The sequence below is a fragment of the Plutella xylostella genome, chromosome 8, assembly GCF_932276165.1.
Source record: "Plutella xylostella chromosome 8, ilPluXylo3.1, whole genome shotgun sequence".
Taxonomy (NCBI): domain Eukaryota; kingdom Metazoa; phylum Arthropoda; class Insecta; order Lepidoptera; family Plutellidae; genus Plutella; species Plutella xylostella.
In genome coordinates this window covers 8,411,207-8,436,061 of record NC_063988.1, presented here as the reverse complement: position 1 = coordinate 8,436,061, position 24,855 = coordinate 8,411,207, and the positions used below count along the sequence as shown (strand labels likewise).

The 24,855-nt window shown below is 37.8% G+C and overlaps 3 protein-coding genes across 5 annotated transcripts; all 3 read left to right on the top strand.

The window, feature by feature from the left end:
• Nucleotides 1-3,908: 3,908 nt before the first annotated feature.
• On the top strand, nt 3,909-9,721 carry LOC105380331 (alpha-amylase B). Of its 2 annotated transcripts, none has more exons than XM_048622379.1 (10): nt 3,909-4,123; nt 4,823-4,977; nt 5,258-5,429; nt 6,183-6,298; nt 6,404-6,593; nt 7,107-7,280; nt 7,501-7,632; nt 8,334-8,537; nt 8,813-8,974; nt 9,255-9,721. In XM_048622379.1, the coding sequence occupies exons 1-10, from the start codon at nt 3,944-3,946 to the stop codon at nt 9,288-9,290; spliced, it is 1,521 nt and encodes a 506-aa protein (XP_048478336.1). In that variant the 5' UTR covers nt 3,909-3,943; the 3' UTR covers nt 9,291-9,721. The 2 variants fall into 2 exon arrangements, with proteins under 2 accessions (XP_048478336.1, XP_048478335.1); XM_048622378.1 differs by lacking the exon at nt 6,183-6,298 and adding an exon at nt 5,680-5,795 and having other exon boundaries at nt 9,255-9,719.
• Nucleotides 9,722-10,087: 366 nt separating this feature from the next.
• On the top strand, nt 10,088-23,684 carry LOC105380329 (alpha-amylase 4N). 2 transcript variants are annotated; one of them, XM_038114848.2, is made up of 8 exons: nt 10,088-10,206; nt 11,023-11,194; nt 11,495-11,646; nt 11,822-12,002; nt 12,117-12,740; nt 12,823-13,023; nt 13,183-13,344; nt 23,509-23,684. In XM_038114848.2, exons 2-8 carry the CDS (start codon nt 11,024-11,026, stop codon nt 23,518-23,520), a joined length of 1,503 nt encoding a protein of 500 aa, XP_037970776.2. In that variant the 5' UTR covers nt 10,088-10,206; nt 11,023; the 3' UTR covers nt 23,521-23,684. The 2 variants fall into 2 exon arrangements, with proteins under 2 accessions (XP_037970776.2, XP_011548154.3); XM_011549852.3 differs by lacking the exon at nt 23,509-23,684 and adding an exon at nt 13,619-13,762.
• LOC105380365 (alpha-amylase 1) lies at nt 20,337-23,684 on the top strand. The gene is made up of 8 exons (XM_011549895.3): nt 20,337-20,428; nt 20,896-21,067; nt 21,481-21,632; nt 21,724-21,904; nt 21,986-22,609; nt 22,702-22,902; nt 23,110-23,271; nt 23,509-23,684. Exons 2-8 carry the CDS (start codon nt 20,897-20,899, stop codon nt 23,518-23,520), a joined length of 1,503 nt encoding a protein of 500 aa, XP_011548197.3. The 5' UTR covers nt 20,337-20,428; nt 20,896; the 3' UTR covers nt 23,521-23,684.
• Nucleotides 23,685-24,855: the final 1,171 nt, after the last annotated feature.

Here is a 24,855-nt window from a genome sequence, read left to right as displayed (position 1 = left end):
CTATACTCTGTATAATAATACTGTTATAATATTGTTATAATTATTTAAAAACGTATGATCTGTTGGAACAATAGAAAATTCCTTGGCCCAGTTCTGTTGTCAATGTGGTTTTTTCTATCATACGTTTTCTTTATTATAGTGCGACAAACTTATCTGTTCCGGTGAGAGTAACCTAAAATGATCCATATCTCATTATTTACTTATGAATTATATTATATATATATATTGATAGGTATAGATTAGATGGGTTTATTAAAACCACAAGAGCGAATTACCACTACTGGCAAACTTAAAATCTTATAGAATGAAGAAATATTAGACATTTGTGTGAGCTGTCACCGGTACAGATAAGTTTGTGGCACTGTACTTATTCTTGGATTATGGAATCTTATGATGTGCCAATAGGAACAATAGTAAGTTTCATGGCCGTGGTAGGCCCCGCCTAGGCCAGCATGTAAATGGGGCAGATGTCAGTAAACTGCTGCCGCTACACGGGGTCGTTATCGACGGCGATAAACTTGTGTAATGCGCGTTCCACCAGTCACAGCGCCGTGTTTATAGCGATTCTTGATAAATATTAATTAATAAATATGTGGGGACATCTCACACACGGCCATCCGACCCCAAGCGCCTAGCTTGTACATCAGAGTAGAACCTGTGTTATGGGTGTCAGACAGCTGATATATCTACACAAATACATAGGTAGATACAAACTATGTAAATATAAATAAATATCAACACCCAAGACCCGAGTACAAATATCTTTCTTTAAACAAATATCCGCCCCAGCCGGGAATTGAACCCGGGACCTTCGGCATAGCAGTCTGGGTCACTAATCACTACGCCATTCGAACGTCATAAACTTACTCGTGATAAACTTACGTTTGTCTACGTCGATACGACCCCGTGTAGCGGCAGCTCTGTGGTGTATATGTATAGAACTATCTGTGGAAAGATTCGTTCCCATACAGGGTATTGCTAAAGTGATATAGTAAGCCAAAAGAGGGTGACTAACTGTCATGAAAGACTAGTAATAATGTATTGATTATTCATTTCCGCCATAAATCTGTATAGCGCAGTTATTTTGAGAGGCAAATAGGTATAAAATTTCAGTATTTTAATGAAAAAAAACTTAGGTCTGTGCTCAAAGGTCATAAAATGACCCGCCAAAATTCGTCTTTATTATAAAAAAGTAGACACATACCTACCGTCGAGTTTTTTACTCTTCTTTCAATTATTATTTTAAATACGCTTGAGTACAAAACAACAGCCGATTCTAAATATAATACATACATACCTGCAGTACCAGTTCAGCCGTTTAAGTTGTGATTTTTATTAACTACTGTTGGGGTGATATACCTACTTCGGTTATAAGTTAATAGTTTTTATATTTTTAAATGTTTATTTAATTAGTAAGTATTTTAAGTTTTACTAAGACTGATAATAGGTATGTGAAATATGTGAATACATTACCATTTACGTACCTAATCGAAAATTCAAAAACGATTTTAAAATACACATAATTTGTAGATCTTTTTTTGTATATTACTTTATGTTAGTTCATAACTTTTAATATAAAGAAGTACACTAAGTACATATTAAACACTTAAACGTGCTCAGCCGAATATCTGAATGAAAGTTAAAAGTGTATCCAGTTTATCTTTCCTCTCGCATAGTTACATTATTCATTAAATGAATGAAATGAAGGGTGTTGTAGAAAGGTATTATAATGTTCCGAAAAATCATATAATGATCACAGAATGTACAACTTTGTGTTATAGGTAAGTATACGATTATTGTTTTTAAATAGTACAAGTACTACCTATTCTATACATCTGTCTGTTTCTATTGTCTTCATTTGATTATGATCATAAAATTCATAATAAATTTGTTTGTTCCATAGGTATAGGTCAAAAACTATATAATTATAAAAAATATAAAATCACTTATTTATATACCTAGTATACCTACCTACTTATATATTTTATAAACTATTTAAATGTTGGTACATCCTACCTAATGTGTACCTACAGTTTTCAGGGAAACATTGTCCTTTGTGTCAAACTTTTCAGTCATTAATTCTGTAGATCTAGAAGTATTTTTTTAGTAAGAATTTTAATACGGTCTTAGGAAGACCTTTAAATAAATATTACTCTGCAAACAAGTTTTTTATTTTTTCATAAAACCTACTTACTTATATCCATACAAATATTATTCTGTAAGGGAGACTTGCACCAAACATTTAATCGAAATAAATAGTGTCAGAGCAAGACAGCAATATATTTAATTTCGTACAAATATTTGGTGCAAGGCTCCCTAACTAAACGATACGTACCCAATTGATGGATTAATAATCATAATTGCCTCATAGAAAGGGTACATATAAAATCCTGAATTATCTAAGTATACTCGTAGTCTATAGCTACCTGCGCTAGATATTTATCCTTTTATATGCATTCTGTCAACACGTTATTGCAGTAAGTATAAGTATTTAATGAGGGGAAGCGTTGTATGCACTTTGTGTCTATCCATTCATTATAAAATAGAGGAAGCACCTAACATCAATATGTTTTGCTCTATAAATACCCACGTTTTCAGTTTTCAACGGATTTGCACATTGTTTACTGTACTACGAGTATACTGTGAATATAGGTAGGAAGATATACTTAAGTCATACGTCATTTAAATATCAATACTGATGTTAGTAAAAGTGTTACAGGACAGGTGAGGTTTAGTTACAATTAGACCAATAATAAAGATGTTTTGAGTTTGACGATAATTATTACCGTATTATAATAATAGGTATATTTTCATTACGGTATAAAAAAAAATACATTACATACCTAACTGAGTAATTAATCAATGGAGGTTTTTGATTGTGTAGGATAAGTACTTCTAACATAATTATATTACCTCTGCCGGTTAATCTTAGGTTCAGCCGGTTAATCCTAAGTTTACCTGTCCAACTGTAACATTTGCATGTAAACGTGATAGTTTCTGAGCGAAACGTATTAAAAAGTTCTTTCATGTCCAGCTACCCTGTAGATAGGTGGAAATATATATTATGTAGGTAGATAAATAATAATAGAAAACGTGATTTAAAATGAATGGTCAGTAATCGTTGTTACGGTCATGTTTCTATAAGTGTAGATGTGTTCGTGAAATCAGTCTACCGGGGTCACTTGATAAGAGAATACTTAATGTGTGTTTAGCTCTGTAAGTACTTATTACATTTATTTATATTATACTAGCTGTTCCCGCGAGCTACGCTTCGCCTTAAAAAGTTTTCCCGTGGGAATTCCGGGATAAAAAGTAGCCTATGTTCTTTCCCAGGGTCTAGGCCATATGTATACCAAATTCCATTCAAATCCGTTCAGTAGTTTTGGCGTGAAAGAGTAACAGACAGCCAGACATACAGACACAGTTACTTTTGCATTTATAATATTATTAGTAAGGATTTTTTATATGTTAACTAGTAATAGAATAGAATACCTATAAATTTATTAAATATACTCACACCATATAAAACAACTTACCTAGGATTGGAATTTCAAAGTTTTTGAAAAATTCTATTTTAGAATTCGGATTAGGACATCTCCAATAAACATAAACGTCGACCTTAGACAATAGACCGCTACAAACTTGCTGAAGTATAGCAAAAGAGGTAGACCGAAATGGTCTGACTCAGGGGTCATTAGGAACACCTTTTGTTCTAAATAGTTTATCAGTTTCGTGTCAATAAAACAACACTATAATATGTAGGCAGGTATACAAGATATATGAAGAGATGCCCACATTTTCTGATGCTTATGTTGGGTAGTCTACGAGTAGTTACTTAGTACAAGATTTTTCATATAAGTACCTACTTATTTAATTATAGGTAGGTACCTACCTCCCTGCTTATATTAATAATGAATGATAAAATAAACCTTTTTTTCAGACAATGTTCTTCACACTATTATTAGGGCTGTTCGTTTTCGGCCAAGTCACTAGCGACCACCACAGTCGCACCCACCAACTGCTTGATAGATCCACTATCGTCCACTTGTTCGAGTGGAAATGGAAGGACATAGCTGATGAGTGTGAAAGGTTCCTCGCTCCAATGGGATATGGAGGTGTTCAGGTTAGTTATATGTCTTACTGTAGGTCTGTGCCTAATGTCTAGGTCAGAAACCCACAATGACAGTACTACCTGAGAAGGGCCAGGTTTCTTTGCCTCAGGCGCCCCCTATACGATCAATTATATTGCACAATATTGAAAATTGTGCAATATAATTCATCGTCTAGGGTTAATATTGAAAATTGCGCAAACGTCATTTGGATTCAAAACGCCATTCAATCTTATTGCAAAATCAACATATTGCAAAATATTATTGTACGTCTAGGGTCCGCCTCAGACTATATTCATATCTATATAAACTATAAATACTGTCTTCACATCTAACGAGCGATGCAGCAATAACTTAGTTAGTTAGCCAACGCTCAAGGTCAAAGGTGCAGGAGTAAAGGCCGCCGGTGGGCGTCCCACTTTCGCTTGCCTGTTCGTGGTCTCCATCCGAGTCAGAATGACAATAACAATAACGCAATGACAATAACGACAATACAATTGTCGTTATTGTCATTGCAACACTTTTTTTTAAATTAATTTCTCCTCTTTCTTTCTTCTCTTTTTTATTACAGCTTAAATTTTTCTTTTTCTTTTTGCATTTGAATAAACTGCACTTTAACAGAACTTTAGTAGCAAAAAATCCTACACATTTAAATATTTATAGCTTTCGCTTGCCCTATTTATTGTATTTTATAGAAATAAACCCCATTGCAGATCTCACCTCCATCAGAAAACCTGATAATCCACAAGGACGGGCAGCGGCCCTGGTACGAGCGGTACCAGGTGATGTCCTACAAGCTGAAGACCAGGTCAGGTGATGAAGAACAGTTCCTGGATATGACACGAAGGTGCAACGCTGTTGGCGTGCGGTGAGTGCAACGATATTTTAATACGGACTAGATGGAGTGTCAGTGCAAAAGAAACATCTCGACAAATAACTCCAACTTCTACCACCGAAATCGAGTCAAGTCAGTGCTGATCGAGTGACTTCAAAATATTCATGTGAATTTACAAGTCCCCGCTGACTTTCCGCCACTTTACTGACTCACACACACCACCTTGCTCGTATATTGTTAATCTTAGTATAAAAAAACAAACCTGGACCTAGAATCCCTATATTGACCATTAAACTGAACCCCCCTTTCCCAGGATATACGCAGACGTGGTAGTGAACCACATGACGGGAGATAACCCAGAGCACGTGGGTACAGCTGGCAGTGAAGCGGATTTCTCTGAGCATTCGTACCCGGGGGTCCCGTACACAAGGGAACACTTCCATCACCCTTACTGCGGCATTGGGAACTATAATAATGCTACAGAGGTAAGCACCTGATTGAGAATCGGATAGGATGAAGTGTGAATATTTAGAACTACTAGGTAGTTCAAATCCTCATTATGCTCTCTGGCATGGACTTAATAAAATTGATTCTCTGATATCGGCTGATATTTTTTTTTGGAAATAAATCGATCTCAGAATGGGCTAAGTAACTACTAATCTTTATTTCAGCAGAAGCTACGCTATTTTATTTACGTATTTCCTTACCTTTCTCATTGTATTGATGCCCATTTAGGTACGGGACTGCGAACTTGTAGGATTAAAGGATTTGAACCAAACTGAAGAATATGTGCGTGATAAAATTGTTGAATTTTTCAACCACTTGATTAATCTTGGCGTTGCTGGCCTCAGGTAGATATTATTGTAATGTTGAACGTGAATATAGTTACCTATGTGCTAACATAAATGTAGGCTTCTGTTATTACCATACTTATTATATTACAATTGCACCTAACTATAATAATAATCTTTTTGTAGTTGCAGAATGCTTTATGTTACCTTCTACATTAAGTTATTTCCTGTAGCTATTTCACGCATAATTGCTATTAATGTCGAATTAATTGTATTTATTAACTTCGGCTTACCATGTAGGTAGTGTCAACTTTTTTACTATAATATTTCATTGAAGTTAGCAGCTCATCTTAACACCATTATCCAACATGCACAACACAAGACACAACCTTTATTCTGCAGCACCATTTTGTAACTAACAATATTTATTTTTCATTTTAACCCTAGGTGAGGAGTTGCAATTTAGTTGGCTTGAAAGATCTAGACCATAAGCATAAATATGTACAAAATAAAATAGTTGAGTTCTTAAATCGCCTTGTCTCCTTAGGGGTGGCGGGATTCAGGTAATTTGCTAAATTATTTATATTCTTTTCTGTGTCTTAATATTTCATAGTCTTATATTTTCTACAATATATTTCAAATGAAGTGAGAAGCTAATAAATTTTCAGAGTAGACGCAGCAAAACACATGTGGCCACAGGACTTAAGTGAAATTTATAAGAGGCTACAAAACTTGAACACAGAATTTGGATTCCCACCCGGCGCTCAGCCTTATATTTACCAAGAAGTGATCTACTATGGTAACGAACCTATAAAACCTGATGAATATACTAAATTGGGCGACGTTACGGAGTTTAGGGTAAGCACCAATAGTATTAACTAACCAGTAGGTAGGTATTATGAAAAAACTTAAGGAACTCCCCAACTCTCCAAATAGACGTCATCCAAAGGTGAATTATTCAAAAATCCACGCGTATGTATTAAAAGGCCATTTATTTCAACGCTGGGTTCCAGTAATACCATGGGTAGCATGACTCATTGTAGCGTTTGTAATTTTTTGCCATCACACCGACACTTCAAGGTATCGTGTGAAAACCGTGCCGAATCTTGTTTTATAAGTAGAACCACATAGAACGACGGAGCGTTACCGCTCTGTCGACGCAGTGCTAACGCAACGCACATCACACATATTGTTCTAAGGGCAGATTTTTAAATAGTCATATAAATGTTATATGACGAATAAAATTGTTACGGTCACTGTGTAAAACAAGCATTCAGACGCGACATCATCAGAATTATTCCCCAGATAACTTTTATCTGGCTATTGAAAAATCAGTCCTAAGTAGTTAATCCATAATTCAACGTTTCCCAGGTCGGCACCGAGCTCACGAGAGTATTTCGTGGCCAGAACGCGCTGAAATGGCTGGTGAACTGGGGAGAAGGCTGGGGGCTATCTCCAAGTGAGACTGCCCTGACCTTCGTGGACAACCACGACACTCAGAGGGATTCTGATGTGCTGACGTTCAGGGAGCATAGGGCTTATAAGGTAAGATCGGCGAAAGCAGCGGCAGCGTTAGATTGTAGCTTATGTCGATAGACGTTTATGTCGAAGTTATGCTTGCAGAGGAAGATACGATGTATTGCTGTGCGCTGTGGTGTAGATAAATTGAATCTGATTAAATATCCCGGGTTAGAAAAAGGGCTATTTAAACAAAATCAGAACTCTCGAGTGTAAATATACAAGGTAAATTAATTTCTCTCACCAGGGAGCCATAGCTTTCATGCTAGCCCATCCTTACGGCGAGCCTCGAGTCATGAGCAGCTATTACTTCAGCAACAAAGAGCAAGGCCCACCCAGCGACAACCAAGAAAACATCATATCACCGATAATTAATTATGTAAGTAAACACCTACACTGTCTGCTGATTAAGAGATATCGATTGCAGTTTCAAGAATCACTCGTTTGACTTTTAGGTAATGGGTGAGGTGAGATAATGATGGATTAAATTGATATACTTACGCCGAGTTGCAGAAAGGAACTATAAGCTAATGTCGGACGTCTGTGTCTTTCTATCTGTATACTAATTGTCAAAGTAAGGCAGCAATACATTTTTGGTCGACATCAGCCTAAAGTTCCTTTGTGCAACTCAGCGTTAGAACACAAATAAATGTTGGGATTGATGCAAAAGGCTAAAGAGATGCCATTTTAAGAGATCCGAAAACTATGAAGCGTAGTTCTAGCTGCTTATAGACCTTGATTTGGATCATCATCATTAGCACGTCATTTTTCTATCGTGGACCTGTGTGGTCCGCACGGAGAACCACATCACTCTGTCCTTGTCCTTACTCATCCACCCTGTTTCAGCTACCTGTCTAGCTTCATCTGTGTACCAAGGGGGTCACTTTCTAAATCGAACGAACCAGAATTTGCAGATTTGCTTTCCCGAGGTTTCCGATCATTGCAACTATCTCGTTGTATTTATTAAGCATGCTGATGGCGTGGCCATTCTTGTTCATTCGTTCGTCGATTCAGAGAGTGACACCCAGTCCTTTAATCGTCCTACCCCTGGATTCGATTGCATAAACCAATTCCCTTCAGGACAACACATGCGCGGGCAACGGCTGGCTATGCGAGCATCGCTGGCGACAGATCTACCAGATGGTGGCGTTCAGGAATCAAGTCCGCGGCACTGGAGTGGAAAACTGGTGGGATAACGGTCACAACCAGATCGCCTTCAGTCGAGGCGACAAAGGGTTCATAGCTTTCAACCTTGACGATAAGGATTTGAATCAGACGTTACAGGTAGGCTCGACGAAAAGATTTATTTTATCTGCGGCCACTACACGGGTTCTTTATCGACCTCGATAAACTTGTGTAATGCGCGTCCGCCATTCACAGCGCCGTATTTATGGTGAATAGCGATATAATTACGTTTATTTACGTCTATTACCAACCCGTGTAGCGGCAACTGTTGGGTTTCGATATTTAGATAGGGATTTTTAAGGCTTTTTGATAATGTTGTTTTTCTAGACTGGTCTGCCTGCTGGACGCACTTGCTGATAATGTTGTTTTTCTAGACTGGTCTGCCTGCTGGACGATACTGTGACATCATAACAGGCACGCGTAAAGGTGACAAATGCACAGGATCTACAGTTACTGTGCAAGAGGATGGGAAAGCTGACATATTGATACCTGATAATAGCGAAGACATGCATCTGGCCATACATGTTGGACCTCAGGTAAGGTTGAATATAAATGGCAGCAGAGATACTTAATTTTGTAGATAATTGCACAAAACTAAAAATAAAATGATAATACATAGTACCTATAAGTACTCGTAACACGGGGTTTCTTTGAAGAAGCTGATGAAGGACATCTGTAGATGAGGTCTAGGTCCATTATCGAACCTTTTTAGAAGGTCATCATTCGATATTACCCCATACGCACAAATATTGACTTAACGAATAGCCTACTACGTAAGTATACGTAATGTTGTAATATACGTTATTTTCATTTCAGTCTGCATTATCTCTGCCGGCACCAGAAGGAAAATGACCTGAAATTAATTCAAATTTTATCTTAGAATTAATCGTGAATTCCGCTAATGTGAAAACAATAACATGAGTTCACTTATTAGACTATCTGAGATAACATGAATAACAATTAGTATTTTTAAGTACATAATTGCATACCTAGATACCATTGTATGTATGTATACGATAAGTATAATCCTAACATCACTTACCAAAATTTTGCAAATAAATATCAATTCAAATAGTCTTTAACTTAAAATTAAATTTTATTATATTAGGGCCCTACCATGTAACTTTTTGCAAAATAATACCTGTGTTATTATTGTACCGTTCGGGCAGCCTGAAAACATCTGACAGTCGGGTTGCCTTCTTATGTACCCTCTCAGCATGGTGGACTTGGCCTAAAACCCTTCATTCATTGAAAGGAGACCTGTGCCCCAGCAGTGTGAATGATGATTTGTACCGATATAAGTATTGTATAAGTAAATACAGTTAACAATTTAGATCCTGACCATCCTGAGTCGTAGTTAGCATACCTATTTCTCATCATCTGAAATAAAAATGTTTCTAGAAACTTTAAGATACCTACGTATCATTAATTACAATAGCCTTTATCCTGATAAGTGATTCAATAATGCAAAGCTTCACGTGAGGTACTAAAGACTATTTATAAATAAATACCAAATTAGTCAATCAGAAAGAAAATCATATACGTATAATCCGATACGACCACATGCGAACATAATAAGATACGCGAATTGATAAAAAATGCCCGAATTATCAAAGAATTGAGTGATTAAATTGATTTGTTTTGATATGATAATCTTATTAATTACCTACGTATTAACATGATTCTTGGATTGTATATAAAACGGACCCGGATTACTTCTTCAGTAGTCGAGAAAACTTCAAAAAGACTAGACAGCAGAAGTTAACAGGTATGTACTTACCTACAATACTAGGTACCCTTTAACAATAATTATTTTTATTTCATAACTTATTTTAAGTAAGTAACTATGTATGACTATTTTCATCATGCCTAGACAAAGCTGAGACCTTGATAACGATTTTGAATCCACCAAAAGAAAAAAAATACAGTGTATTAAAACTTAACTATTTTTATTTTGTTGGGCTATCACCAAGTTTTTCTGAAACAACTAACTACATATATTGATCATTTCCTGAAGCAACTGTAAACCCAGGAGCTTACACAACTGCCGGGGCGCCTGGAGAAATAAAGAATTAACCAATCAATTAGCAGAAATGCAACAGTAGCTAAGAATGCGCATTTTAAATGATATTGAACTGTACAACATAATAGATTTTGATCCCAAAGGAGATTTTCGTAATGAACTTTATTGAATATTGTTGTAGGTGAAAAGAACACTCACTATTAATCTGAATTCTGAAACACTTAGATACATAGAATTCCATTCAAATTCCTAGATCTTACTGATAAGTGCCTTAAGAATGCTAAATCCCGTAAACACTACTAGGGGTATACTACATATTTTATATTTTGTACCAATGCTATTCTGCCTTTCAGCGTGACCGTAACATCGATTGTAAAAAAATTATGACAGGAGTTTTAACTTTTCAGAACTATTTCACAAAAGTCAAAGGTCAAAGTCAAATATTTTTATTCATCGTATAAATATAAAACTTTCTGATGAACGTCAATTTTTCCAAACTACTCTCCATTCGGATAAGGAGGGTCACTTCATAATGTATTAACAACCAAACTGAAATTCCAGGATGAACCGCGTCATCCTCCTTCTTTTGGCCGTGGCCCTAGCCACCGCCTACAAGAACCCCTACTATGCGCCGGGCCACTCCGCCATGGTGCACCTCTTTGAGTGGAAGTGGGACGACATAGCGGCCGAGTGTGAGAGGTTCCTCGGACCTAAGGGCTTTGGTGGAGTCCAGGTAAGAGAACTTAACAGTTGAGACTGAACACGGACGTTTTGAGGCCGTTATTGTGAACATTTTCTTCTTTTCTTACTCAAACTCAAACTCAATTTTTTTTATTCATCGTAAAAATATAAAAATTTTTGATGAACGTAAATTTTTACAAACTACTCTCTTATGAATAAATTAATTCAATGACACTCAAAATCCTGAATTAGTTTATATAAGCCGCACTTAAACCTATCCAACCAGCTAAGCCAAACATGGAAAAACCAACATAATACTTACTTGACTAGAGCTCTCTAAACTCTTCGCCAGATTTCTCCACCTAACGAGAACCTGGTGATTTGGGCCCACAACCGTCCCTGGTGGGAGCGCTACCAGCCGATATCCTACAACCTCGTCACCCGCTCTGGAAACGAGGAGCAATTCGCCAGCATGGTCAGACGATGCAACAATGTTGGTGTCAGGTGAGCACCTCGTTTTTCTTAAAGTGGCACACCCATATTCAGTCCAGTTATCTTGTTCTGGGAATCCATAACCAATAGAGATCGCTCGTAAATCCTAACGATTTCAAATCTATCATTCAATTATCTTCAAAATCACCCTATACACCGAAAATCATACTGTTGTCTTTCCAACCAGGATCTACGTAGATGCTATCATCAACCACATGACAGGAACATGGGGCGAGAACCACGGCACTGGAGGCAGCACCGCTGACTTCAACAACTGGGGCTATCCCTCCGTTCCTTACGGCAGAAATGACTTCAACTGGCCACAGTGTGTCATATCTGGCAATGACTACGGCTGCTGTCCTGATAGGGTAAGCAACAATTTTGGACGCTACAAAGTTTTGTATGCTAATTTTGTACATGAATTTAAAAACTGTTCGGACTTCAGGATGTTATAATGAGTTATGTTTTTGTTTTAATCCCAGGTTCGCAACTGCGAATTGTCTGGTCTCAAGGACTTGAACCAGGGCTCGGATTACGTGCGAGGAAGAATCGCTGACTATATGAACAAGCTCATCGACTACGGTGTTGCCGGATTCAGAATCGACGCCGCCAAGCACATGTGGCCAGGAGACCTCAATGCCATCTATGGCAGACTTCACAATCTGAACACCGCTCATGGATTCCCCCACGGTGCTAGACCTTACATCTACCAAGAAGTTATTGATCTTGGAGGTGAAGTCATCAGAAAGGAAGAGTACAGTGCACTTGCAGCTGTCACCGAATTCAGATATGGATTGGAACTGAGTGGAGTATTCGGAGGTAACAACCAAATGAGATGGCTGAGTAACTTCGGACCTGCATGGGGTATGCTTCCTCATGAAGACTCTTTGACCTTCATTGACAACCACGACAACCAGAGAGGCCACGGTGCTGGTGGACGTATCTTGACCTACAAGCAAGCCAAGGAGTACAAGGGAGCTATTGCCTTCATGTTGGCTCATCCTTACGGCCAGCCTCAACTGATGAGCAGTTACGACTTCTGGGACACTGAAGCTGGACCCCCAATGGATCACCATGGCAACATTATCTCTCCTTCTATCAACTCCGTAAGTTACTTTGAAATAAAACTGAAAAATGATTTTCAATGATTCTGGTCGATTTATCAAGAGTTTCATATAATTTTCTCAGGACAACACTTGCGGCAATGGCTGGATCTGTGAGCACCGCTGGCGCCCAATCTACCAGATGGTGGGCTTCAGGAATGTAGCCGGTAACACTGGAGTTAACGACTGGTGGGACAACCAAAGCAACCAAATCGCCTTCTGTCGTGGTGGCAACGCATTCATCGCTTTCAACGGAGACTCTTGGGCTTTGAATGAAAGCTTACAGGTACTTATACATTTCACTAGTGGTATTGTTATTATTCTTTCATCTATTACTAGTTTTTAATGTGGGTTTTATGTTTTTTCGTCTTCTTTCTTACCTTTTTGACTGTCTCTGTGTGAAATAGGTAATTCTTGACTGTTATATGGTATTTATTATTTTCAGACTTGTCTGCCAGCTGGTACATACTGTGACGTGATCTCCGGAGAGAAGTCCCACCACTCCTGCACCGGCAAGACAGTGACTGTGGGACACGACGGTCGCGCGCACATCAGCATCTCACCTGGTGACTTTGACATGGTCCTCGCAATCCACGTCGGCTCTGAGGTAACTTTTTTGTGGTATCTACATACAATTAAATAGTTAAGAAGTTTTCGGTTAAGCACCACGAGCGTCCTTACCCATCCAGTCACTACTTACTGCAAACTGTTTGAAGTCTTCATGAAGAGAATATCCCACACTTTGTTTGCCTGTTCGTGATCTTTTGAGGTGAATCGCTTAATTTGGGGCAAGACGTGTTACTCATTAATGGTGTGATCCTTCAGATCACTTTTTGTGTGCCTAGTGTAATTTATTTATGTTTTGCTTTCTTTCTTTCCAGTCAAGACTGTAAGCTGTGAAGACTACTACAACCCTATAATGGATCTGAAGAAGTACCTATCTATCTTGTTGGAAGACTTTAAAATAATGAAACTTTAAAAATTCTAAATTATTGTTATAAAAATAAAATATTTTTCAAATTCTATATTCCTTTGTTGTTATTAAAATTTAATCTTATGAAGAAAGTATATTGATGCTTTTTAGTGTATATTTTTATATTATTGCTGGTTGTAAAAAATATACCTATACAGAGTAGTGTTGAAAAAGCAGTTAATAAAGACACAACAAAGGTTATTTTAGTGTAAAGCGACATGAACGACCAAGATCATCGTAAATGAGGATAATAAGGCTAATAGGAAAAATGAGACTTACACATAACACCTAGGTTAAATTAATTCCATACATAATAATACAATATAAAAACTGGACAACTAATAGGTACCTACTTTGTAAAATATAGCAAAAACCCCATGACAGCTGTCACATCTATACCTACATTTTATGTGTCATTTGTTGATTCTCCGGAGAAAATAAACTTTACTCTCCAGGAATGACAATCTGCCAACCAAACGTCATAGGACTCTTGCTATATTTTACAAAGTATAATAAGTTTTTACAAAGTATAATAACGAATTTCTTGTAGGTGTATTGAAAAGTTTATACTTACAAGGGATACAGAATTTAAACCAATTACAATTAGATCATTCATTTATAATTACTGATCTAATTGCGGTTGGTTTAAACTTTTATTTAAGTAGGTAAGTACATTAATAAGTTGCAAAAGTGATAAGTATAGATTTAGAAAAGGGGTTTACTCAGGAAGGACACTCAAGAGATCATTCTGAACAACCTCAAATAGTTTGTTATCATCCTCATAGAAGCATGTTGAAACTTTTTACTATTACAGATGAATTTTCTTACATATTTCATATTGTATAATGTCGCAAAACAAAAAAAAAAACCGGCCAAGTGCGAGTCGGGCTCGCGCACAAAGGGTTCCGTAGCAGCAAATATAATAAACTTTAAATCAACCTATCTCAAAAACTATAAGAGATACTTTGATCAAACCAAAAATCGTTGAAAGAGTTAATTAGCATGCATCACCTCTATTTTTTTTAGAATTTTATACCCCGTAGTTATAAAAATAGAGGGGGGGGGACATACTTTTTACGACTTTGAGAGCTGATATCTCAAAAACCGTTCACTTTAAGAAAAATGTTTTTTAGAAAACTTTATATCATTTTAAAAGACCTTTCCATTGATACTCCACACGGGTATGTACATCGAAAAAAAAAATTTCATCCCTCAGTTACATGTATGGGGGGCCCCACCCCCAATTCTTTTTTTTACTATTTAGTGTCATATTTTTGTAGCGGTTCATACAACACATATTTCCATCAAATTTCATCACTGTAGTACTTATAGTTTCCGAGTAAATCGGCTGTGACAGACGGACAGACGGACAGACGGACAGACGGACATGACGAAACTATAAGGGTTCCGTTTTTGCCATTTTGGCTACGGAACCCTAAAAATCAGAAGCCTGGGTCTAATAAAAGTAAAAAAGAAAAGAAATTGACCCCTGAGTCCCGCCCTTCGGCTTATTACTTATGGCTTTTTTAACATCCTGTAGTACCTATTATGTGTACTGCGGCATCTAAATCTCAGCAGCTGAACCCTGATGTAAAGGATATACTTAGTGTAGGTACATTTCCTTTTAAATGGAAGCGTGCTAAAGTTGTCCTCATATTCAAAGGTGGCGAGCTGGATAGTGTTAAAAAATACCGTCCCATATATTTGCTTTGTATATTCGGAAAAATGCTTGAATCTCTAATATGCCCACTCATACAAAGTCACTGCAAACAGTTTACATCTAATCATCAGCATGGATTCTTTGAAGCTAGATCCACAAACACTAATTTGGTAACCTTCGAGAGCATCCTATCGGAGACCATAGATCCCCACGGACAAGCAGATGTGATATACACTGATTTTTGCAAAGCTTTCGATCGAGTATCACATAAAATTCTCGTCAGAAAGCTGGAATGCTTTGGATTTGCGGGTTCATTGTTGAAATGGTTAGAATCGTATCTCAGTAATCGTAGTTTTTATGTTGTTGTTAACGGATACGCTTCTGAATGTAAACAAATTAGCTCTGGAGTTCCGCAAGGTTCACATATTGGTCCGATTTTATTCAACTTATTTATCAATGATCTACCACTATGCTTTTCTAATTCCATTCCATTTATGTATGCCGACGACCTTAAAATTGTCAGAGTAATTGAGTCTCTACACGACTCAATCTTGCTACAGAATGATCTAAGTATTTTGTGCGAATGGTGTGAAAGAAACGGAATGCAGTTGAATCCCTCTAAGTGCTACCATGTAAAATTTACTAGGAAACAAAACGTCATTAATTCAAATTATCAAATAAGTAATTCCCCGTTAGAAGAACTTGAAATTATTAAGGACCTAGGAGTTTTCTTTGATAAAAAACTATCCTTTGTTCCTCAAATAGATAGTGTTTGCAAGAGAGCATCCAGGATGTTAGGCTTCGTAATTAGAAATTCAAAACAATTTAAAAAGGCTAAAACCAAGATAACATTGTATTACTCACTCGTTCGAAGCATCTTGGAATATGCCTCGGTTGTGTGGAGACCACACTACGCTACCCACGCATTGTGGCTGGAACGAGTTCAAAAAAGGTTTGTACGACATCTACTTTACTCGGAAGGCATGGCTAAAAAAATAAAGTCCTACAACGAAGCGCTAAAACACTATAAAATGGTCCCAATTTCCAAAAGATTTGAACTCATTGACATGTCATTCCTATTTAAATTATTTAATAACAAAATCAACTGTCCGCAACTGCTTTCAAAATTCAACTTCAGAATACCTCGTACAATTCCTCGTAGGCCCGTCACGCCACTCTACCCTCCCTTAAGGAAGACAGTTCTTGGGGCCAACTCGGCAATTCCACGCTTATGCAAGCTACTTAATCATCATAGTGGATCTATAGATATTTTCGCAACCACAATAACTAATATACGAAACAGTATTTTTAATTAAACTTTTTATATGTACCAACTAACTTCATTTGTTAATAACTTAAGTAGTAGTCACTAAGCACCTTTATTATTAGGCATGCTGTGTTTATTCTTAAGTAGGTAGTGTATTTAGCCCTATTATTTAAAAGTATGTGTGAATGTACCTGATACACTATCTGTGAATAAACCTTAATAAATAAATAAATAAATAAGTATTTAATTTAATTAGTTATCTATTGTTTTTTACCTACTCAGTACCTACACTAGTAGGGATTGCAATTCGGTCCGGCAGATCCGGTCCGGATCCGGTAAGATTTGTATGCCTACTGGATCTAAAAACCAACAGTGTTTTCGACGAACCTGTCCATCGGATAATGATTTCTTCGTTAAAACAACCGTCGTCGAACAGTGCTTTCGACGAACCCTGATATCGGAGAAGGGTAATTCGGAAAATGATTCGGATCTCCCCATTTTTAACTTGCATAGGGTAAAACACCCAGTAACTGACCATGTGCCAGTAACTGACCACGTTCCTCTTCAACTCCAATAAATAAGAAATGTAGCCAAGCAGGGCCATCTAGTGAACATCCAGTCTATTTTGTGGTTCATTGAGAGCATTACTGATACAAAAGATTTTGCCAGCCGCCAACAGATGGATAGTGAGCGATCGAAAAAGTTCAGTTGGCGCGCGAACCGAGTAAATTGCAGTTGTGACTAACGTATTTGTTAAGGTAAGTGAATTTTTTGATCGTAAATTTTACCATGAAAAATATTGAAATCAATAAAAGAAAAAATTATACCATATAGATTTAATTATAAAGATTACGTTTTTGATAAGATTCAGCTTGTTATTTCCCGTTTGATTGAATTTAATGGGGTTGACAGTTACTGGACGACAAAACAGCGATTTTCCAATAACTGACCACCTATGTCGGTTATTGGGATTTTTGCTTGAAGCTGAATTTAGGCAAAATAAGTACGTAATATTATAGCTCATACGTGCCATTTTCTTGTGTCAAAATATGAGCATTCTATCTTTACTCCTTCCATTTACTGACATAGGTGGTCAGTTATTGGGTTAATTGGTGGTCAGTTACTGGTATTATTATATATGACATATTTTTACAGCTTTCAGCGAGATGAAGAAGCGCCAAGATAGCAAAAAAAGTATAGAAAAGGCAATTCCACTTGTCTGAGACAAACTAGGATCAACAAGACATTCCAAAACAATTCAGGGTGACATGCAAGCACCTTTTAAAATATAGGGAATTCAAACACATAGTCCAAGTTTGTTCCAGAATCGGTATTAGCTGATGAGGAAGATAAAAACGCTAGTGGAGCATACTATCAGCCTAGGATAATGTGGATTCTCCAGGATAAAGACAGATGTCACCATTTTTCCTTAAAGATAATCCTTGGAGCAGCTTCTTCAAGAATGCAAGACCAGGAGACAAATGGCTTTCACCATCTCACTCTATGAAAAGATACTCAAATGCTATCTTCAGAACAGCTGAAGGCGTACCTAACCAATGCCAGCGCTTGTGAACCAGATGAAATTGGTTCCCCAAAGCACAAAAGCACTTGGCGAACAAGACCTCAATGACGCTATTAATGACCCAACCCGAATATACGTTACCGACGAAACGCGCCGATACATTTGTCCAAAGACAGGCAAAGCCACTTCAGCAAAATAGGAAAAAGAAAGCATCACTACAATGCTAGCACCCTCAGCCGGTGCACCAACACGCCCTTCAATGGCATTATGAACGGCCAACGGATTTCAAACAGAACGGTAAAGTTGGCACATAAGAAATGGGGCATTCTTCTATAAGTTGTTACCACGACCAACACCCCAGCCATTTGGAACCGATACCACAACTATCCGGAATCCACTGGCAACGTTATAGCATCATTGGCGGACACATTAGACCAGCAGCGGAAAATGCAGAAAGTACAGCGATGTTCTGCTTCAGTGACGCCTCTTCAACGAGGCAAAGATTCCCTGTCCCCCTTGCAGATATGACTACTCATGTCTTTGGCAAAATACTTACCTACGAAAGCACGTTTCAACAGCATCATAAATATTCCAGTTGAATAGTCAACAAAGTCATTGAAATCCCGTTCGTCAAGGCATCCATCTTTGTATCCTGAAAAACTAACCCCCAATATCTGATTCAGTCATAATTACAATGGCTAGCCTCAATGACTCTTTTAGCCGCATTGAAAGTCTCTAGGTGGGGTTTCAGCAATAATGAAAACCATCTGTCTCTGGTCCTACATCCCTGAAAGGACCGGCGGGGAAAGGGCCTACATTTCCGGCGGGGAATTTATATTTTCCCAGGTCGACAATACAATCCGCCACGATTCCTCCTCCTCATCAGTTGATACCGAATATGGAAAAGACCCGCTTTAGCGCTTGGATTCGCTACTTTATATTTAAGAAAATGCTCGTTTTTGGCACCAAGAATGCTTCATGGGCCTGTCCCACTGATCCTGGCTTGTTCCGGACAAACAAAATCGCCCTTTCTATGACATATCTGAAGGTACTACATTGGGGCCCCTTAATCTCCCTGAAAGCTGTAAATTTAAAATGCGTGCTCACTATGTGCTTGTGTGTTTACTTCTTTGTTTTTAGTATTTAACAAAAATACATAAACTTGTGTTTTTAATAAATAAATGGTTGATTATTAGGATATAATATAATTTGAATTATGCATTAAGCTGATGAATTAATTTAATGCACTTTTCAGTTAAGAAACCTTGAGCAAAAGTGATGTGTCACACATTAAAAGAGACCAGAGGATCGGTACTATTACATGAAGTAATAAAATAAATAAATAATGATAAGATTTAATGACAATTCCATTTTTAAACCATTTTAAATTGGTGGTCAGTTACTGGCATCGAGTGTGGTCAGTAACTAGATTTTAGTGGTTGGTTACTGGGAAAATCACTACTTTTTGTTTGCAAAAATATATAAAAAAATGAGTAACTTCTACATGTTTGCTATTTACTCAGGAATGTAGCTCTGTTATTCTAGTTTTTAAAACAAAAATCGGATTTAATAAGCGATAAGAATTGAGCCCGCTACAGACAAATTACTGGAACAACTCCCTTAAGGTGGTCAGTTACTGGGTGTTTTGCCCTATCTAGATTACCCTCAGTGGACCAGCGTGGTGGGAAATGGTCCAAGTTTAGAGAGGCAGTTTTGACTTAGGGGATATGCACAAAGGTTCCACTCGAGAGAGCCAGGTGCAGGTACTTACACCCCCACACAGAATAGAATAGAAATAGAATAGACACAAGAGCATTTTGTACCCAAGCTAGTAGATAGTAAGTGCAAAAGTGCTAGTAGATAGAAAATTCAAATGGTATGACATCCTGAACTACTTTGTTCTAAAGCTTTTTTTGGAAACTTGTGAAAATAATAAGCTTCTGCATAGAAAATTATGTACCTACGAATTCATGACTCTATCATAAATATGGGTAGTTATCTCTAATACCTACTCAATTAGAGTCGTAAACAATAAATCTGATTATAATTACCCTGATATGACCACAAGCAAACATTCTAGAGATATGCAGTTTGATTACAGAAGATATCCGCAAACTGAGTAGGTAAATACGTGATTACGATAGTAGATACTTTCAATTTCTTTGATAACGTCAGTAATGAGACTAATAAATAGCTATAAAATTAATATCCTTATTATCTCATAATCAGTCAACATCGGACCGTAATAAGAAGGACGGACCTCTTGCAGGTGATTTATTGCAGTAGTTTTAATACAGACCTACTTAATAAAGTACAAATAAAATTTTCGGTAGTGTGATCCCCGATTTCCAAGGAATACCTATTTGAACCTTAGCACCTAATAAGTACCTATACCTACCTCGTACATAATATTAATAATTTAAAAAAAAACATTTAAAGCCTAACTAAACATGCTTAAAATTTAATTTCATCCATTAATCATTGTAAAAATACGATTGGATGAATAATTAAGTGAATCGAGGAACTGCGGGGTTACCACCACCGGTACATTAGCAATTAACATTCGCTCGCCTGTCAAGCATTTGTCAGATCCATACAAAAACCAGGCAAGCGAGCGACGCTGCTTAAGAATTGTTTATTGCTAACGTTCGTTTGCGATAACACCACTGTTCCCAAATTCTAGGCAAGTCAGATAAGCATCTGCCGCTAACTCCCAAATCTGGTTTCCCATTTCAGGATGAACCGCCTCATCCTAATACTATCGGCTGTGGCCGCGGCCGCTGCCTACAAGAACCCCTACTATGCGCCGGGCCACTCCGCCATGGTGCACCTCTTCGAGTGGAAGTGGGACGACATAGCTGATGAGTGCGAGAGATTCCTCGGACCCAAGGGATTTGGAGGTGTTCAGGTGAGTTAAGACTCTTAACTTAAGAGATGGGTTTTTTTCTTGTGATACAAAGGGTTACACAATGTCATAAAGGTAAATAAATGTTTATGTCCATAGTATTTGATAAAAGCATCAAGGATAACGGTTAAGATAACTTTGTTTGTATGTAATATATTTGTAATATATTTTTGGGAACTTGAAATCTATTTCAGGATTATCACTGATGTCCTTTGTCGCACTAAAATAAGTACTAAACTTGTATTATTTAATTACAATTACTATGCTAATTGCCTGTTTCAAAATGTCTGGATAATGGCTACCTGTGGGAAGAAAAACAGTAAAAACATTGACAGCATGACTTTTATCCGACTGGCACCTATAATCCAGACATTGTAAAACAAGCTCTTAGTAATATACCTATTTGTTACCTCCAGATCTCACCCCCTAATGAGAACCTGGTGATCTGGGGCAAGAACCGTCCATGGTGGGAGCGCTACCAGCCCATGTCCTACAAGCTGGTCACACGGTCAGGCAACGAGCAGCAGTTTGCTGACATGGTGCGGAGATGCAATAACGCTGGCGTCAGGTGGGCGATTCTTCTTATACAGTCTTCCTGGTAGATGTTCTATCATGTGTTATCCTTTGAATCACACTTATTTCAAAATTTATTTCCACAGAATTTACCCAGATGCCATAATCAATCACATGACAGGTAACGACCCTGAGAATGTTGGAACTGGAGGCAGCACTGGTGACTTCCACAACTGGCAGTATCCTGGCGTGCCTTATGGCAGGAACGACTTCAATTGGCCTCACTGTGTCATTGGTGGCAACGACTACGCTTGTTGTGCTGATAGGGTAAGTTATCTTCAATTAAGTTAACCTGCTGCTCTTCATTCCAAAGAATACTCAAATTCATTTTAATGTTTTGACCCACAGGTACGAAATTGTGAGTTGGCAGGTCTCAAAGACTTAAACCAGGGCACTGAATACGTTCGTGACCAAATAGTTAACTACATGAACAGGCTCATCGACTTAGGTGTAGCTGGATTCAGAATAGATGCTGCCAAGCACATGTGGCCAGGAGACCTCAGCGTCATCTACAGCAGACTTCATAACTTGAACACTGCTCATGGTTTCCCGTCTGGTGCTAGACCTTACATCTACCAAGAAGTTATCGACCTTGGAGGAGAAGCTGTGAGAAGAGAAGAATACACATCCTTAGCGGCTGTCACAGAATTCAAATTTGGACTGGAACTGAGCAATGCTTTTAAGGGAAACAATCAGTTGAAATGGTTGTCCACTTGGGGACCCGCATGGGGTCTGCTGCCTCACGAGGATGCTTTGACCTTCATCGACAACCATGACAACCAGAGAGGTCATGGTGCTGGTGGAAACATTTTGACCTACAAGCAAGCAAAGCAGTACAAAGCAGCTATAGCTTTCATGTTGGCACATCCTTACGGAGAGCCTCAACTGATGAGCAGTTTTGACTTCTGGGACACCGAAGCTGGCCCTCCGATGGATCACCATGGCAACATTATTTCTCCTTCTATCAACTCAGTAAGTAAATTTAATATTTATAGGTGTGTAGCATAAGCGGAAAGTTTCCTAACCTCGTTCATAAACATGTGTCTCTATCTTTATTTTATCAGGATAACACGTGTGGAAATGGCTGGATCTGTGAGCATCGTTGGCGCCCAATTTACCAGATGGTTGGCTTTAGGAATGCAGCCGGCAACACAGGGGTCAATGACTGGTGGGACAATGGAAGCAATCAGATCGCCTTCTGTCGCGGTGGAAATGCGTTTGTCGCTTTCAACGGAGACTCATGGGCTTTGAATGAGAGCTTGCAGGTACAAATAATCTATTCTATCCATCCGTGTGGATGTGTGATGAGTTTTTCATGATGATGGTATGAATGTGATTGATAAGAGTGTGTTGCTACTTGTTATCCCAAATTTGCCAAAAGGAATGTTTTAAAATAAGGCTCAGAAGCAAAATCATCTAGATAATTTAAGAGTTATAGTGATGCAGGTATAATACTCTGGGAAATGTTTCAGACCTGTCTGCCAGCTGGTACATACTGTGACGTGATCTCTGGAGAGAAGTCCCACCACTCCTGCACCGGCAAGACAGTGACGGTGGGACACGATGGCCGCGCTCACATCAACATCTCACCCGGTGACTTTGACATGGTCTTTGCCATCCATGTTGGCTCTGAGGTATGTAAAGTGCACAGATACCGTACCACCATCAACATATTAAACGTCAAACATTATTATGTCAGATTCATACGACGCTGCTTAAGGATAATGTTCGGTGGTGATAAACCCAAAGACTCTATCGAGTAAACATCCCCAATATTATTTTTATCTTGGATCTTGAATCTTCTGTCTCGTATAATAATACATAAATGCATAAACTAGTACTTAAATTTAATTTAAACTTTCTTTTTTCAGTCAAGACTGTAATCACCAACAACTGAGTATGAACACCACTGATCTACGGAGACATACTCAGAAGGTACTTCCTACGGCAACACATCATAAGTCAAAAGTTTTTCATTATAATACGATCTGAGATTATTTATAATACTAAAATTTATTCATAGTAAAATTATACGGTTTACGGTATACCTTAACCCCTTTCATTTTATATAAAACCTCTCCTGCACTTTATTTGTAATCGTCAGTGAGTGTTGTAAAAAATCATCACACCTAATATTATGGTTAGACGAACACGTAAATAGATAAATATTTTCCTGCTGAAAATAACTCATATTATTCAATCTTTGAGTCCGATGATGTATTAATTAATGTAGGTACGTGGATGTTTACTGAATATTTCTCGTTGGTCTTTATGATTGATGTAATAGATGGGATTTATGTAAGTAGTGTAAGCCAGAATGTACAGCAAAGTAAACTATAAGGAACTTTAGTAAACTCACAGCACATATTAAGTACCTAAGTAAATTAATAATTTAGGGAATTCATTTTCTAATTTAACAGTACCTACATAGAATATAATATCAGGGCTAATTGGGTTACACACTTCAGACTTCTGTTAGGTTACCACCACCGAAGATTAGCAATTGACAATCCTACAGCATCGCTCACTTGAACGGATTTGACAAATGTTTGCCAGGCAAGCATTAATTGCTAATGCTCGCTGGTGCTACGGGAGCAGCATCTTCTTATTCTTCTTAGTTATACAGTGAAACAGGCACTTAGTGTGTTGGTGACAAGCATATATAAATGCAGTGCTAGACTATGGCGATATGACTTCATCATGGCGAGAGAATTGGTCACTTAGATTAGTCTCAGTCTCTGTTACTGCCCAGTGCAAAATCATAAAAAGAAAAGATATAAGTGGATGAATAAGTCCCTCGGGGAGGCTTATTTCATACTCCCCTACATCATATACTTAGGTACCTACCTACATTATAAGCAGCGGCACGGTACCACTGATCAATATTTCCCGATATCAATGTATCGATGAGTTATTCCCAAATGTACGTATTAAACTATTAAAGACATCTACATTTGGGCGCGTAACGTAGGTACAGTCGGAACCCTATTTCAATTAAATGAATTTATCACAAATTAACATGGAATCAAACCATCTGTAACCCAACGTTTTTAGTATTTGTCATCATAAATTGTACCTTACTAACCATAACGGGAAATTGTGGATCGACCTGCGGCTGCTACACTGGTTTGCTATCGATGACGATAAACTCTACCAATCACAGCACCGTATTTATGGCGAACCACGACATAGTTACGTTTATCTACGTCGATAACGAA

What these genes read in the sequence shown, in the direction of transcription:
- LOC105380331 (XM_048622379.1), top strand. Translation starts at nt 3,944, where the DNA reads ATGTTCTTCACACTATTATTAGGGCTGTTCGTTTTCGGCCAAGTCACT. An exon ending in TTAGGGGTGGCGGGATTCAG is followed by an intron (nt 6,299 to 6,403) that starts GTAATTTGCTAA and finishes ATAAATTTTCAG; the next exon opens with AGTAGACGCAGCAAAACACA. An exon ending in TATCACCGATAATTAATTAT is followed by an intron (nt 7,633 to 8,333) that starts GTAAGTAAACAC and finishes AATTCCCTTCAG; the next exon opens with GACAACACATGCGCGGGCAA.
- LOC105380329 (XM_038114848.2), top strand. Translation starts at nt 11,024, where the DNA reads ATGAACCGCGTCATCCTCCTTCTTTTGGCCGTGGCCCTAGCCACCGCC. An exon ending in AGGGCTTTGGTGGAGTCCAG is followed by an intron (nt 11,195 to 11,494) that starts GTAAGAGAACTT and finishes ACTCTTCGCCAG; the next exon opens with ATTTCTCCACCTAACGAGAA. An exon ending in CTTTGAATGAAAGCTTACAG is followed by an intron (nt 13,024 to 13,182) that starts GTACTTATACAT and finishes TATTATTTTCAG; the next exon opens with ACTTGTCTGCCAGCTGGTAC.
- LOC105380365 (XM_011549895.3), top strand. Translation starts at nt 20,897, where the DNA reads ATGAACCGCCTCATCCTAATACTATCGGCTGTGGCCGCGGCCGCTGCC. An exon ending in AGGGATTTGGAGGTGTTCAG is followed by an intron (nt 21,068 to 21,480) that starts GTGAGTTAAGAC and finishes TGTTACCTCCAG; the next exon opens with ATCTCACCCCCTAATGAGAA. An exon ending in ACGCTTGTTGTGCTGATAGG is followed by an intron (nt 21,905 to 21,985) that starts GTAAGTTATCTT and finishes TTTGACCCACAG; the next exon opens with GTACGAAATTGTGAGTTGGC.